The sequence below is a fragment of the Folsomia candida genome, unplaced genomic scaffold (genome assembly GCF_002217175.1).
Source record: "Folsomia candida strain VU population unplaced genomic scaffold, ASM221717v1 Fcan01_Sc001, whole genome shotgun sequence".
Classification (NCBI taxonomy): Eukaryota; Metazoa; Arthropoda; class Collembola; order Entomobryomorpha; family Isotomidae; genus Folsomia; species Folsomia candida.
Window position 1 is genome coordinate 9,437,474 of NW_019091193.1, and position 15,845 is coordinate 9,453,318.

Below are 15,845 nucleotides of genomic sequence, written 5' to 3' on the forward strand. Positions count from 1 at the left end.
ATTTTCAGACCGTGTCCTGTTTTCATGGAGGCAATTAATACTGTCAACATGATATTTGACACCGCTGGTATGCATTGCTAAATTAATTGTTGAGTAGTCTCAGCTTACCACTTTTCAGCAGGATATCTTCACGTCAGTATTGGTTAGAGAGCCAACTTTGCCAGAAAGTAAAGTTATTACGTGGCAACAAATTTTTTTACCAGTTTCTATGATGTTCGCCTCACAAGTTCTTTAAACACAAAGTTTTTGTCAGAGTGGATATACGCATATGTAGAACAGTGCTCTAGTTAAGTACTATAGAGTACTTGTGGAATGGCAAACAGTAGTCGAGGTGAACAGTGACATGTGTAACAGGGCCGTCATTTTTCCATCATCTCTCAACTTCAAATCATGTTCAAGCACACTCCTTTCACAATGAATTTCGTATTTGTTCCATCGCCCCCGTCCATCCGTGAAAATTGATTGATCACACAAAGCCAGCCAAGGAGCAGTAACGCGAATATAGTAGATCGCAAAAACGGAATATCGTCGGATTAAACACTTGCACTTGTGAAAGTCGAGTGTGTGAACAAGTTGTCTATCCGTACTTGTTGGGATTGGAGGAAAGTGAGATCCAAAAATCCGATCAGAATAGTTCGAGTCAATCTGTGAAAATTCCTTTGCAATTGAGAGCGAGTGGATTGGGGCTCACTTGTCTGAAGTCAAGTCGAGAGATTTCTCCTACGCACACACGGCACATAAGTTTTGTGTGTGGGATGAAGAATGAAATGGTTTTGAGACGCAGACAGATGACTTTCTTCAACCGACGAAGGAAGTGGTTCCCTGTTGAGCTACCGACACCGAGTGATATCTTCCACATGGAGGAGCCATTCTCTTATATATTCACGGCAACTCAACCTAGAGAATGCCACTTTGCCCCGAATTTCGGTAGGGAGAGAGTCGGGCTGGATGGAGAACGGAAACCCTGGTTTGTTGTCGTCGTGGTGTGATAGTGATGGTAGCTTTGTTGAAGTGAAAGCACTGCCTCTGGAATCTAATCCAAGCCCCAAACTCACGTGGAAGCAGGAAAGTGTAAGCACAGGCAAAAGTAATGCTCCACGGACCTAAACACCACCAACAAAGCCTAATAATCCAATGAGTATGAAGCCATGCGCAACCTACACAAGTTCCTTGTGGAGAATTCAGCTTTCTTCCTGGTTCACATTATTTTTCATCAATGATTTCTACATTGGTTATAAATTTTGTGATTTTAATCTCTAAAATGGAATATCTTGGTCAACATCAAGAAGGAATTTTCAATGGGTGCAATACTTGTCAAATAACAATGGGAATTAAATACTCGTCTTCATACGAATGAGACATAAGAATATTGTTTATGGCGATTTAAAATACATAATATATTCACATTACGTGCACATACATGTAAAATTCGAATGGTGCACATGGATTTTGTTGGATTGGACACACATACGTACATACGCGCATGCATACTGTACGTACTCGTACATTATTGTAATTTTGCACACACAAAAACCAAGGTCTTTGTTTCAAACCGTGTGTATGCACATTCTTTAAAGATGAGCTCTGCATGTTTGGGAGGGACAGACGGAGCAATGAAGTGCTGGCTTAAGGAGGTGAGAGTCAAACATATTTAACTGATGATGACTAGTGGGATGATTCTCTCGGTTCATCAACCCTTTGACTCAACTCCCATCATTCGTATGTATACAAACTCTGGGTGTTTAAGCCATTGTGAGACACCGGCTCATTGAGTGAGATACATTGAGAAACGTTTCCATTGTCCTTATCAACCAACTGAACCAACCCTTTACTGTGCACTGCTCAATGGTGTGCAATGTAACGTGGTGAACAGTCTTGGAACATGTAACAACAAGGTGTTTAAGAAGTCGTGTTTTACCAGAAACCGATTCTCGAGAAGAATACATACACAAACCTTGAGGCAGTTGCAGGGCTACAGTAGATAAGTAGTCGAGGAAAAGGTACATGAACATGCAATCCGTCCAATCCTGAAGGCAAGCTTTACGAATATTTTGAAACGTGTGGAACTGCATCAGATTACTAGACAAATTTGAGTTTCAAAGTTTTCATTTTCGTGTTGTGGGTGGGATTTGTAGGGTTTTGTGTAGAGGATACCTAAGTGGGTTTGATATATCACGGGAGTATTATAATTATTGTTGCATTTTCCACTCTTCCCGTCTCGTAAACAGATAAAATGCAGCAGCAGCAACAGTAGTTCATATTATATGGAAATGAAAAAGTTGTAAAGAATGAGAGCCACGCCATAGATTGCAGTAGAAGCGACGTGATGCAATGTATGCATAACCAAAGTTGGACAATTGAACAGGCTCTGACTAAGGTTTCATTCTTCGTGAATTTTGCTGTCAAAATTCCATTTGCATAGAAAAACTTAACAACGAGATGAATGAAGGTTCAAGAAGATATAGAGGCGAGGTTGAGACTTGTAAACTTTTGTTTTTTAGTTGAACACGCCTGTTCCCCCCATAAAATTAAAATTCTTCATAATTTTACAAGTTCATCGAAGGTTCAGTATTCGTCATTTGTTGTTTTCAACATCAAAGTATAGTCACAAATAAAATATTACGTGCATATTATTGAAAAACAGTTGCAATGTAAACCCTTTGAATTATTTTCCTAGTCCATGTGGCATACAAAAGATTGCATTGAATAGTCATTTATATTACTGTAATGCACTTTATGACCACTCCTCTACAATCCAATGTTCTATTACGCATCTTTTTAAAATGGAAATATGAGCAATTTTTTATGGATTGAAAATTATCATTGTGAAAATCCATCATTTCTTTGCCTAGCATGCACAAATTTCGATGACTGGTTAGATGATGTGAGGCAAAAAGTTAATGACTTTTCTTCTGTTGTTGAACTCCTGCACTGACATGTTTCAAATGAAACCATCAATTTTGACGGTATATTGGAAGCAATTTATCAATTTTAAAACGGGTAGACCAAGCTACTACAAACTATGTATGTGAAACCAAGATCAAAGAAACGATGCATTCTGTCTGTGTACGCATAATTCTGCCATCTAAACCAATAGAACTACGAGTTTTGTGATCCTTAAAATTGAGGAATTAGACAAGAATGTTGATTTTATTGGATGGAATTCTACGTATTGCAAAGCACACAGACACGCAGATTGCCATATAAGTAATTTATACAATGAAATCTCGTAAATCAACTGCCTCATAATCAAACTGCTGTGTCGGCTGATTTATCCCTATCCTGTTGACAATGGAAGCTGTATATTTATTTGGCGAGAATTTCTGCAATTCTCCATCAATGACAATGAATGAGTTTGCAATTGGTTTCATCAGCACAACAATGCATCCGACATGCATGTATTGGTACGAATTAGTTTGATGGCTTTGTAATTGCTAACTAGATAACTGAAAATGACACGAGTAAAAAATTGCCACCATAAATTTAGCCAATTAAGGTTAACATCTCTCATCGAAAGTCATCTCTCTGTGGATCCTCATACATGATATCGAAGCCCATAATACGTAGATATATGCATGTATACGATTGCATGTGGTCATCATCGTCGTGGGCCGCCCAAACAGTTTTTATAGACGTATTAATTTTAATAAAGAAATATGTTTGCATATTAGAAACATATGCAAGCACTACGCTTTTAGCAGAGTGATTATTAATTAGTTTTTATGAGTGCTTGTTGCATGCATGGTCAATGAATTTAGGGTTGACAAAAACTACGATGCAACCAAAGTCCTGCACCAACAAACAAACTGCAAGAATTGAAATGCACGGCATAATATAAATAGTTTTTGATAATAACTGAACTACCATCGAGAAGTGAAAGTGTCAATTCAGATAAATTGTGTCAAGTGTGCAGCCACATAAATTCAATGGAGTATTGAATTTGTCATTGAATTCTGCGAATCTCCTTCAGTCATCAAATAAGACGGTGGGTCGGTGCTCACAATTCTTTCCATCCATCTTTGTCAATCAATCCACCTTTCAAGTTTCAAGTCTGGTTTCATTAATTCTTGGTGTCAACTATATGGTAATCTCTACCTCCATATTTTTCGTGTTCCCAATTTCAACCCAGGGAACAGATTTTGAAAAAATCTATATTGCACAATTAAGGGGTTTAATCTAGAAATAAAGCAACTTTGTGCATATGTACACACATATTTAAATAAGTAGTGCAACAACATTGAAACTGCTTAAAGTCGACGCTCTACATTCATATGATAAAATGCATATGTACACATGTACCCACGGATTAGGTACATTTGCATATGCATCGAATTATTAATGGCTCATCGTCCAGCTCAACAATTGTCATTGTAAATTCAAAATTTGCGTAATGTTAAGGAGACTAAAGTTGTAATCATTTCCTTTTTAGAAGATGATGATAACACGTATGTGAATAAACTGGCCCTGCAACTTGAGTGCATGTCCACTATAAAACACTGCGGAACGCATTATAATAAGCGACCAAACTAGATTCTGCTTTATAGTAACAAGGTGTGCTACGTATGTATTTGCGCACCATGAGAATGATCAGCTTGCAAGAAAATCTGCGCCTGTAAACGAAACAATATCGAATGTCCACCACCTGGGCTGGCTTGGAAGGTTCCTAACCTTAGTGAATCCATTTTCATTGGGGTGCAGATTATCAACTTAATGAGAATAACTAACCACCTTAATTGTGTGCCTCATCATTAGACCCACCATCAACAAACTTCACGTTGAGCTTGCCCTATAAACGTTCCTTGTGAAAAAAAATGTGAATTAAACCCTAATTTGCGAACCTATTTATGTACCTAATTGAGAAAAATTGAATTTTAACTCGACATAATGAAACAGGGAGCCCTTTTAGATATTTGTACAAAGTTTTTCGGTAATTCGAACGACCATAACGTAACAGGACACATGGTTATAGATTGTTGGGTAAATACGTATGACGCAACCTCATTGTTCACCACTTTTACAGACTATATGTCAGACTACTTACAGAATTCAACAACACAAAATGAGCTTACCCGGCCTTTATGAATTTGCCCTTCCGAACATATGTACATAGGTGCGAGGTAGTAATTGTAGTAATCCTTAACACTAGTACAAAAATGGACACAATATGCAATTATTACGAAATAGCACAAAAGTCTTACGACTCTTAAACTTATTTTATCACTTTCTTATTACAATTAAACATGGCCGCACAATAAATTCGTTCCCATTTCACAAAGACACACGCCCATCAGATTTATTGTCAAGAAAACGATAGAAAATATGGTCGTATAACTTATTCAATGTTTTATTTGGTTTTGAAAAATCTCACGCAAAACAATGTATGCACTTATACATATTCCTCAAGCTAGGAAGCGCAGTTAATTGAGACTGCGGTGGCTGACTTTCGGCTGGTTAGCATCTCATTACATAGCTTTTAGCAGAACACTTTTCCGAGTTGAAGTACAAGTGACATGCTACAACATTTTTAGAACTGAACCGGAAAATGCATGCACTTTGTTTACATTTATGGTTTGGGATGTTAACGTGGGTCTTATTTTTGTCTAATGTGAAGTAAAAGATTTTCATAGCAAAAACTCCTTCGTGTAATTCCACTAGAAACTGCCATTTTTTATGTTAGTTGGTTTCTTGGCAGATATATCCGCACACCAAATAGTCTTTTAAAAACTCAACTTTGGTTTTGAGGTTTCTTACACTTGGTTGATTAATGGATTCCGTCTTGGTTATCCCATTTTTTACACACAACTACGACACGTCAACCTGTTAAAGTTGTGGGTTTATGAGTTGTTGAAGCATATAAAATGCCCCGAAAAATTGGGACGCACTAAAGCACTAGTTAATAAAATAGAAATGTTATAGGTTCACGTAGATAATAATAAATATGGTCACAAGTAAACGCAACTGTGCAAAATATCTCAGAAATTCTAATCGCATTTCACTCCAGTTTATGTAAGTGCTGTTTGTGCCATCATCACATTAACCTCTTTTAGTGGTCAATGAAATTGCACTATTTGTAATATGAAGTGCTCAACGACGCGACTTGTGATTTAAAGAATTTTGCACACAATACTTTTTGTCTGCAAAACTGAGACAATGGAAACACTTTAGGTTGCAACCGCGACTAACAATCAACAATGAATAAAGATTCATTACTTTCCACAAATCCATAATATGTATAATGTGTGCGGTTGTATGGCGTGGAATGACTTGGGTTGGTTCTTCTTATGTGGTGAGGGTGATCGCGTCGTCGTTTCGTTCGTGCCTGCTAAATATTGGACCCATTGGATAGCTTCGGTCGGGTACATTGGTCCGTCGTCGGTCTATCAGACACAAGGAGCTGCTGCTTAGTCGAAGCTGTTAAAGTGGAAACGATGATGCGTGAGTACAACAACTTAAGTAACTGCACACGTATTGCTACACTGAGGATGCTGCATGAAAAACAAATCCAGACGAGTTTCAATGAATCTCTAAAGTCAAATAGAATAGAATTCAACATTATTGCATGAGACTAGAGATTGTTGCATCTCGACTGAACTCATCTTTCTGATCATATCAATCTTTCACGCTTTTTGACCAGCTTACAGGGGCAAGAATGAATTTCTTTTAATTCTATGTCTATAAAATTTTGAGCTTTTATTGCTAATCTTGTCGACATCATAATAATAAAAATGCTGGATCACAGCCAGATTTGATAAAAGTCGCACACAGATATTCAACTGGTAATGGTGTGTCCAACTAATTTTTCAGACCGGTGTCAATTGCAGCAATCAAAATGTGTTACTGAAATATTACTTATGATATTTATTCAGAGCACGCCTAGCAATTGTATACAAAACTGCATATGTACATACGTCAATTGTTTATACAAATGAGTGATAGTTGCACGAGCTATTCAATAAATAATAATAAATTGTACAAGTCAATTTTCTGCAAAAATGCTGGGTGCATATCTAAAAATAATAAAAAATGTTCTGCACACGACGAGCGATTTACTTTGTGCATTTTCACATCTTCCTTCCTCGAATTTGAAGTCATCCTTGTGGACTGATGATGACTTGCGTAACCAGCAAGTGAGATGCAATCAAGAGCACATAATATAATATAAACTTATTGGGTTATCGCCGTGTTGGGAGTTGAAGTTTGTTGAATGGATTTCTTTCTTTGTTGATATTCTGGTCGCACATCCTGATCTGATCAGCTTGAAAAACTTTCGGTCATCCGTAAAAGGCAACTTCTTCTTGGTTATTGCCCCGTGGCTGGTTGTGGCCAGTTGGGTTGCTTATTATTCGTGGTAACGTATGATCAACCAGGTCCTACATGTAATTTAATATATAAAAATGTTTCAATATTGGTCTCTTTAATCAGATCTGCTTAAATTTAATCATGCTAGACTTTTACTGTGTTGTTCATTTGTGCTCTTGGCAGAGCGAGATCCTTAAGCGTATGTAATTGGATAATCATAAAGTTATGTATATCTGGTGGCCGGTTGCACATTTTGATTTGTTGCTCAAAAGTTGGATGAATCACCTCAAGATAAATTGTATGGTGGACAGGCAAGTAAATATGTACAATAGCAGAAGAAGCCACAACATTGCATGCATGTGGCTCACTAATGTCAAAGGTGAAATTAATTGGTTTTATTGTAGTGCTGCGGTTGCCGTTTGACTTGTCTGCCTAATTGTACTGCATACAATGCATTACTTTGAATAAGATTATTATCTACATAATACTTTAAAGCATGTAATGCAAGCAGCAGAAGTCGGGTTTAAATATATACTGTTCGATATCTAAAAGAATCCTCCCAGTGAATAAAGTTGATATATATAAATTTTGAACTCGCCCATATCTTGGGTACGTATGTATATCAAGTGGATTATTTCAATTGCAAATGACTGAAGAGATGACGCACGAGCTTAAAAATCCAATTGAACTGCATCTAGGACGTAATAAGTATGTAAATATGTATGGGTATGTGTGTACTAAATAATTGTATACTTTACGAATTTCACAAAAAAATCTAGTGTGAGCTTTAAAGAAGTTAAATTGATGGGACTATGGATAGGACATTGCACTTTAAAATCTTCCCTGCCAGGGATGACTTTAATGACTGAAAATAACAGCAGCAAGGTCCCCTTGTTTCGTTAAAGAAGTAAATTCATAGTCTTCGCGTCAAAGAATATGCACATGCATAACTCCTAAAAAGTCGTGCCTATAGATTAGCGCAGACAAATTGCAAAGTGCTGACAAGTGGGATACATATTCTGCCCCTGGCTACCACTAATTGCTTCGAATTTATATAATGGGACTGTAAAAATGGTAAAATGAGTGTTTACGAAGTGTTTGTTTTACTTGCTAATGGAGTGCATGCTTTTTTGCTATCGTAGTTATTTAGTTATGTATGTACGTAGCTCTACTCCAGGATAAAAAATATCATAATGAAACAATTGAAATATTTTCCACTAAACTATGGTACTCGCATTAGTGGGAGGCATGTATTCAGGTATATTGTACATCTATACTCCTCCTGATAGTTGACATTGATGTATCTTTTGATTTACGTACTTATACTTGGCTGAGGGCTTATCATATCAATTGTTTGGCATGATTTTCAATTTTATCTGGAAAGCGTATACTTGGGTGTGATCCAAATAGATTCCACAATCAAGGAGAATAAATAAATATTTGAAATAATCGCACTCAAAATTAAGGCAGTTAGATAGGGACATTGAGCATAACAAATATCTTGACATATAAAGCACTCTAAAACAGGTTTCAGCCGCAGTCAAATCCTGGAACGTTCTTATACAAGAATATAAGATGACTTTGTATTGGTGTAAACTAGCCTTTTTGGTATCATACAAATCTACTTACACGTTTCATTTATTTCACGAAGTAAAAGTTTCCATATGATATAAAAACAAAAATTCTCGATTGATTTCAGGCTATGATGTTCACCGTTGTCGCATCTCAAGGACCCACAGTCTACGAGTACTTTGCAAATACAGCCAATCTCACCGGTTTGGTTGCAGAAAACAGGGAATTCACGTAAGATTTTGATCTCGGAATCCTAAATAATTTTTTTAGTTAAATGCAATGCAATATTAAGCATTCGTTTCATTAGGCTCAATGGACGACAAATTCGAATTATTAGTGGAGCCATACACTACTTCCGTATTCATCCTGCACTTTGGAGAGACCGTCTTCGGAAACTACGAGCGATTGGAGCGAACTGCGTTGAAACCTATGTGCCTTGGAACCTTCATGGTACATAAACATGTCCATATCTTATAAATACGCAAAAAATACATGAAAATGTCGACCCACATAACAAAGTTTACCTACTTAGAACCCCGAAGAGGAGAATTTGACTTTGGAAATGGGACTAACGATTTCTCCGAGTTTCTCAACGTGCGCCGTTACATCGAAATGGCAAAAGAGGAAGACTTGTTGGTCCTGTTTAGGCCTGGTAATATAATTTGTCGTTAATGTAATGTATAATTATATACATAATTTATTCACCAACAGGACCCTACATATGTTCTGAGGAAAGCTTCACTACTTGCCAATAACCGATTTTGATGCCATTTTGATATCTGGTAGTATCCCATGAGTGTACTAAAATCTAGTGGTTTGACTCCATGGTCGAATTTATGCCCACCACACCCAATTAAAGGGACGAAAAATACGAAAATCACTATATTCGAACGCTCAAAAAGCAACCATCTGGGAGCACAATGCAGCAAGAATTTTCAAAGAACGACCGAAAACGATTTTTTCATGTTTTTCGCCCATTTGAGTGGGTGTGGCGGGCGCAAATTGAGTCAATGGGTCAAACCATTTAGGGGTTTAGGTTTATAGTATACTCATGGGTTATCACAACATATCCAAAAGGAGATAAAATCTGGTATTGGCAAGTAGTGAAGCCCTTCTCTTGATTGGGACAATAGTGGGACTACGGTGGTAAGCAATCAGAGTTTCATCAAGAACTCAAACGTATTAGGTGTCCTCATTGTGTATGATATGTAGGGCTTCCAAGTTGGCTTCAAACTGATCCAAACATGAGAGTACGCGAAAATTACGAGCCCTATTTAGACAGGGTCAAAATATTTTTGGACGCTCTGCTTCCACAAGTAGCAGATCTAGAATTTACACGCGGTGGAGCCATCATTGGTGTTCAGGTGCTTTATTTTTCAATTTATGTATGAATTAGTCCATAGTCCATGCAAATATAACTTATGTTTTTTACGCAGATAGAAAATGAGTACAATTCTTTCAAGTATGGCAGTTTTCATCGTATTTTGATTGTTGTATTGTTGTTGTAAATGCCATGTGGGCATAGTAAACCTCAGTGGCTGTAGTAATTATAGGCTCATTTACGCCCGTCACACCCCTCTAAGGGGTGATAACCACTAAAATCCTAAAAATTCAGACAAAAATCTAGTTGTAATCGGATGTTCATAATGTTTGAGTTGGCCTGTTTCAGATAGTTGTCTAATCTGCTTAATCAAAATATGGTTTTTTGAACGAGGTTTGAATTTGCCAAGTTTGTGTCAATTTTAGAGGGATGTGACAGGCGTAAATGGGTTAAGCAAGCTTTACGTATTTAGGGCAAAAAATATTACAAACTGAGATTTTAAATACCCTATTTTCCTTTATTTAGTCCAAAAAGCAAGGAATATCTGGAATTTATTAGACAATCGTTCTTGGAGAATGGGCTGGAAAGTTTGTTTTTTACGTCTGACAATAGTTTCGGGGGTGATGGCATGGGTGGAACTCTGGACGGAATTCTTCAAACTGCAAATTTCCAATCAAACCCAGACTCTATTTTAAGTCGACTCCTAGAGGTTCAGCCTGATAAACCTTTGATGGCGATGGAATTTTGGAGTGGATGGTAAAAAATAAAAAATTTCAGATATCCTCCAGAAATTCATTCATCTATAATTAATTTGCTTTCTCTTTTTTTACACAAAGGTTTAATCATTGGTTTGATGATTCTAAAGCTGGTTCTGATCCCCAACGTAAACATACTAAATATATCGAAAATATAAAATCAGCATCAATTGTACATTCGTAATTAACGTTGGATTAGGTGACTCATCGCCTGTGACGTCACAGGTCTAAAATTCTGAACATTTTTGCGCATTGCTCCGTTCTGGGAACTTATTTTTAAATTCCGTCAGATCCATTTGTAGACCAGGTCAGTACCAATTTATTAAAAATATGTACTCAAGATTTTGACAAGTTTTGAAGAAGGATACCCAAAAGGAGTGAAGAAAAATTGGGTCTCCTCGTTCAAAACTTGTCAAAATCTTGAGTACATATTTTTAATAAATTGGTACTGACCTGGTCTACAAATGGATCTGACGGAATTTAAAAATAAGTTCCCAGAACGGAGCAATGCGCAAAAATGTTCAGAATTTTAGACCTGTGACGTCACAGGCGATGAGTCACCTAATCCAACGTTAATATTTTTCTTAGAATTTCAAGGGGTACTGGAGACAATGTTCCGCACTTACAATAGTTCTGTCAATTTTTATATGTTCCATGGGGGGACAAACTTTGGCTTTATGGCAGGAGCGAATAATATTGGAGAGCCACCATACATCTTATCCGATATCACCAGCTATGGTACACTGATAATTCAGACCACCGTTAGCTGTTAGCTGTTAGCTGAACATTAGAAAATTATTCTAACATGGTGTCTGGTTTATTCCCCAAAGATTACGACGCTCTTATTTCTGAAGCTGGCGATTACACTACGAAATATGAGTTTGCTGCTGTGCTCATTAATCAATACGAAAGTCCAAAACTGGGACGCCCTCAAAGACCTTTAGAGAGTCAGAAAACCGCATATCCTACACTTGGACTACAGAGATACTTGACGTACACTGACATAATTGATAGAGTTCCGGCTAGTCACATGGTTACGATGGACAAACCTGTGTCAATGGAGCTGTTGCCCATTAATGACGGAAATGGACAAAGTTATGGCTATATTGTTTATCGCAAAAATTCGACAATCAACGCAGGAGACCGCTACAAGGTAAGAATAAAAAATGCTTAATATTAAAGGTAAAATTAGACGTAGTGAATTGAGGACAAATCTTCCCTCGTGTCTTTATAGGCATCGTGGCCAAGGGATTTTGCTATACTTTTAACAGATGGTGACCTGATTGACACTGGCTTTACGAATGATCAGCCAGAGTACTGGTTGAATAGGTGAGAAACAGAATTAATGCATAAGTACGGTCTTAAATATTTGTGCATTTTAAATATGGATCGCATTTAACGTAGCATCAAGGAGTTCTCCTTAAACGTTACCAACAATGGAGAACATATCGTGGATCTTATGGTTGAGAATATTGCCAGGACCAATTTTGGCGGACGTGGAGATTTTGTTCAGCAGAAAGGAATTGCTGAAATTCATCAGTCTAAAATTGAAATCAATGATCAAGAAATCCAGGGAGTAGAAATGATTGCTCTTGAATTTAAAAATGATTGGGTTAAAGGGTTGGTTATTTATCCAATTATTGTTTCAAACCTTCATTCGTTATTAACAACATTTTTTATGCATGTAAATAATTTAGGCTTCAAAACTGGAGAAATAGTTCGGAAGGACCTGGAATGAGAGCACCATGTTTAATTCAATCTACCTTGACAATAACAGGCGAACCTGCCGACACTTTTCTGGACATGACAAATTGGCACAAAGGAATCGTTTTTGTGAACGGATTCAACATTGGGTTATTTATTATTATTATTATCATCATTGTAAATATCTATTTGGTATATTATTACAATCGGTTATTATTCAATGCAGACGCTACTTTAAAGTTGGACCACAACAAACTCTGTACATTCCTTCTCCTTTACTGAACACGGGAGACAATGCTGTAAGCTAAACAATACTAAACATCGCGTATTTAATTTTAAAATTATAATTTTAAAAACAAAAAACTTTACATTCTTGCAGATAACTATTTTTGAACAACTGGAACTGGCCTCAGAAATCCGTTTCACTAATGTTCCCAATCTAGGAAGAACTGGAAAAGTTGCGTAAAAAGATGAGCCGTAAAATAATAATTCATTGTCGCCATATTTCCTCCACTAAAAATCTTGTAAGTTTCTCTGAAAGAATAATAATAAAAAGTGTAATTGGAAACATCTCATATCAAGCAACTTTTGGGCAAATGACCTCCAATAAAAAGTCAGCGTAAAAGTCACAACTCAATTTATTACATGTTTCGTTCGGACACGTGGAGAAACAATCGATGGCCGAAATTAGGCCCGTAGTGTCGTGGATGGCTGATCAGCGGCAGGAAGTCGCATAAGTATTACACGTACAATGGGGTTGGTGATCGTAAAATAAAGTTCTTTTTTATTTATCTCGTCACTACTCCCCCACACCACCACAAAACCAACAACTTTTGGCGAGTAAAAGTTGATGTTATGTAACTCCCAACTTGGCATCCGAAAGATATTCGTCGTCGGGAAGTGCTTTGTTGATCTCAGAGTTCAGAATGCTGGGTAACACACGCGTATAAACACGTCACACTCACATGACAAGATCCTACATGGAAGTACAAGTGATAGAGAGAAAGTTTTCGACCATTGGGGTCAAGATAAGGGCTCCACGTGGCGCACTTGCTTATACATGTTCCAATTATTGATTCTTTAAGTCCTAATTTATTTGAATGGGTCAGAAATGAAATGACCAACAACGTGCTCGAGCACATATTATATATTTTTTTTCTTTTACCATCATATTTTCTTTATTCTCATAGTCTTATCATATTTTCTTCAAGAATCACATATCCGTGACAAAGGTTTATTACTTGAAGAGAAGCAGTTGTTGAGAAGGGAGGAAACAACAGGAAGAGCGTTGTCGTGAGTGGAGAAAGTTAGAGAAGATCTGTAGAAGGAAAAGTCAAGATCACAGATTGTGATGACATTTACGTATAGGTGGATGAGAGAAAGCTGCGTAAGTTGCAAAAGCACCAACAAACTTCATCCACGCATTGTTGGAGGACACATATATGGATGGATACGTATGTCTGGAAGTATGTGCTTGAATATATGTATGAACACGCGTACATAGATTTTTTGGAGTTGCTATAATAAACTGCTAGCACTGGCTGAATGAGGTTTATGGAACATGAAATATCATTAGATTTACGGCATTATTTTCTCCACACGACTTTATTAGCCAAAAAAATTATGTTATCCCCATATCCAGTTATTTATCATGGTCATGAAAATGGCAGGAGCAGGCCAATGGACTACATATTTTGGTAAAACCCGATGACTCTATCAGCAATACGTGGACATTTGAAATGTTTATGTGCTAGAAAACAAAGGATTAGGAACCATTCCGTATAAAATCGGCTTTCTTGGCAAATTCTATAATCTAATTTCTCATATTTGTTGATAGGTACTTACGTTATGCTTCTCATGCTGATGATTTCATAAAAATCTGATTCTATGAGGGAAAAGGTACCACCCACCCCGAAAAGTGCGTGTGCGTGTGTATAGCAATCCCTTATAAAGGAAATCTGTCTTAGTCCACTTACGGTACACTTGGCTTCAACTGCCATATTTAACATCACAATTTCATAAGAGAAGGCGAATGACGACAATAAACCAAAGAAAAACTTTTTCCTCGTTTTTATCTCGGGTAGATTTACAACATTGGGTCACCAGCACACACTCATTTGACTAACGAAGAGATCCAGACGCACTTTTAAAGATGGACGGCTGTAAAACTTCGAACAGAATAACAAGAACATTTTCTTAGATCTTCTATAGTATGAAAAATGAGAGTAACCCTTGTAATTTATCCTTTCGGGTCACTAGATTTTATTTCTCATGTGAAGTACATGTAACGTATCTTTGACATATAATTGGGGTTTGTCAGCATGGCTAGGGACAGATAGTTTATTGACACCATACATATATTGATAGTCATGTCCACTCAAATAAACATTTTAGGAACTGAAAGAGTCATGGATCTCGCTTACAAAATTATAGGAATCTGGGTTACAAACTAGACCAGGGTCTTGCTTTGCATTTTCAATCAATGCATTTATCAGTATGTAACAAATTGAGGAACTCATTTCAGGAATTCAAGTACAGGCAACGCAGACTATTGGAATACTTACCATTCTGAAACAAAAAAAAGTACACAAAATAGGTTCTGCTATGCAGTTTAAGTAAATACTACTGCATTGCATACAGGAACACAACAAATGGACAAGAAAGAAGTTAGTTGACATAATATATGTAATCATGTTAGTTTATTAACAACTTATGGATGAAGGCGATCATGTGCAGTTTTGCTTAGGTCTACTGATTCATGACACGAATTGTTGGTTGGTTGGAGTGGTGGCACAATCTAAATAACTCCATCAACAACTAATTGTATATTATCGTATCGTATAGATAATACTCGTAGACATACGTACGCTTACATAGTACGTAAAACACTATAAAAAATGCAACAAACGTTTAAGGAGATTCACATGACACACAACCATCTCAACAAATTCATACCTATGACATTGAAGAACTCTTAGAACAGAAGGCAGACTACAATTAAAAGCACTACTGCACAAAAATAAAAATTGGAAAGGAAAAATGTAGCCGCTTATTAAATTCTGCTAATGCATGCAATTCGTTTTTCTGAATGCCATACTTATTGAAATAACACACGTACATGAAAATACGATGTATGTATTTACCTAAGCATTTTCAGCAGTTTTTTTATTTAGGGGAGGTACGCTAACGTTTGT

At 36.9% G+C, this 15,845-nt stretch overlaps 2 protein-coding genes and 1 long non-coding RNA gene across 5 annotated transcripts in view; 1 reads left to right on the forward strand and 2 right to left on the reverse strand.

The window, feature by feature from the left end:
- LOC110841965 overlaps positions 1-6,264 on the reverse strand; it is a 44,924-nt gene extending 38,660 nt beyond the window's left edge. The window contains exon 1 of one of the 2 annotated variants that reach the window (XM_035846082.1): positions 5,070-6,264. The gene's annotated coding sequence lies outside the window, so the exon portion shown is untranslated. Of the gene's footprint in view, positions 1-108; positions 1,114-5,069 lie in introns of those variants that run through there. The other variant, XM_022087670.2, reaches the window with a different exon arrangement.
- A 2,474-nt stretch (positions 6,265-8,738) lies between these two features.
- On the forward strand, positions 8,739-13,236 carry LOC110850614 (beta-galactosidase-1-like protein 2). Its single transcript, XM_022098062.2, has 17 exons — positions 8,739-8,907; positions 8,999-9,102; positions 9,179-9,321; positions 9,404-9,523; positions 9,583-9,602; positions 10,005-10,017; positions 10,084-10,235; positions 10,308-10,333; positions 10,718-10,948; positions 11,029-11,075; positions 11,536-11,685; positions 11,778-12,100; positions 12,182-12,276; positions 12,352-12,567; positions 12,645-12,800; positions 12,878-12,950; positions 13,031-13,236. The coding sequence occupies exons 1-17, from the start codon at positions 8,875-8,877 to the stop codon at positions 13,115-13,117; spliced, it is 1,989 nt and encodes a 662-aa protein (XP_021953754.1). The 5' UTR covers positions 8,739-8,874; the 3' UTR covers positions 13,118-13,236.
- Positions 12,776-15,815, reverse strand: LOC118433809. 2 transcript variants are annotated; one of them, XR_004833590.1, is made up of 4 exons: positions 14,497-15,815; positions 13,817-14,401; positions 13,297-13,738; positions 12,776-13,185 (listed from the first exon to the last, which is right to left on the reverse strand). It is a non-coding gene; the product is annotated as an uncharacterized LOC118433809 (long non-coding RNA). The 2 variants fall into 2 exon arrangements; XR_004833589.1 differs by having other exon boundaries at positions 13,297-14,401.
- Positions 15,816-15,845: the final 30 nt, after the last annotated feature.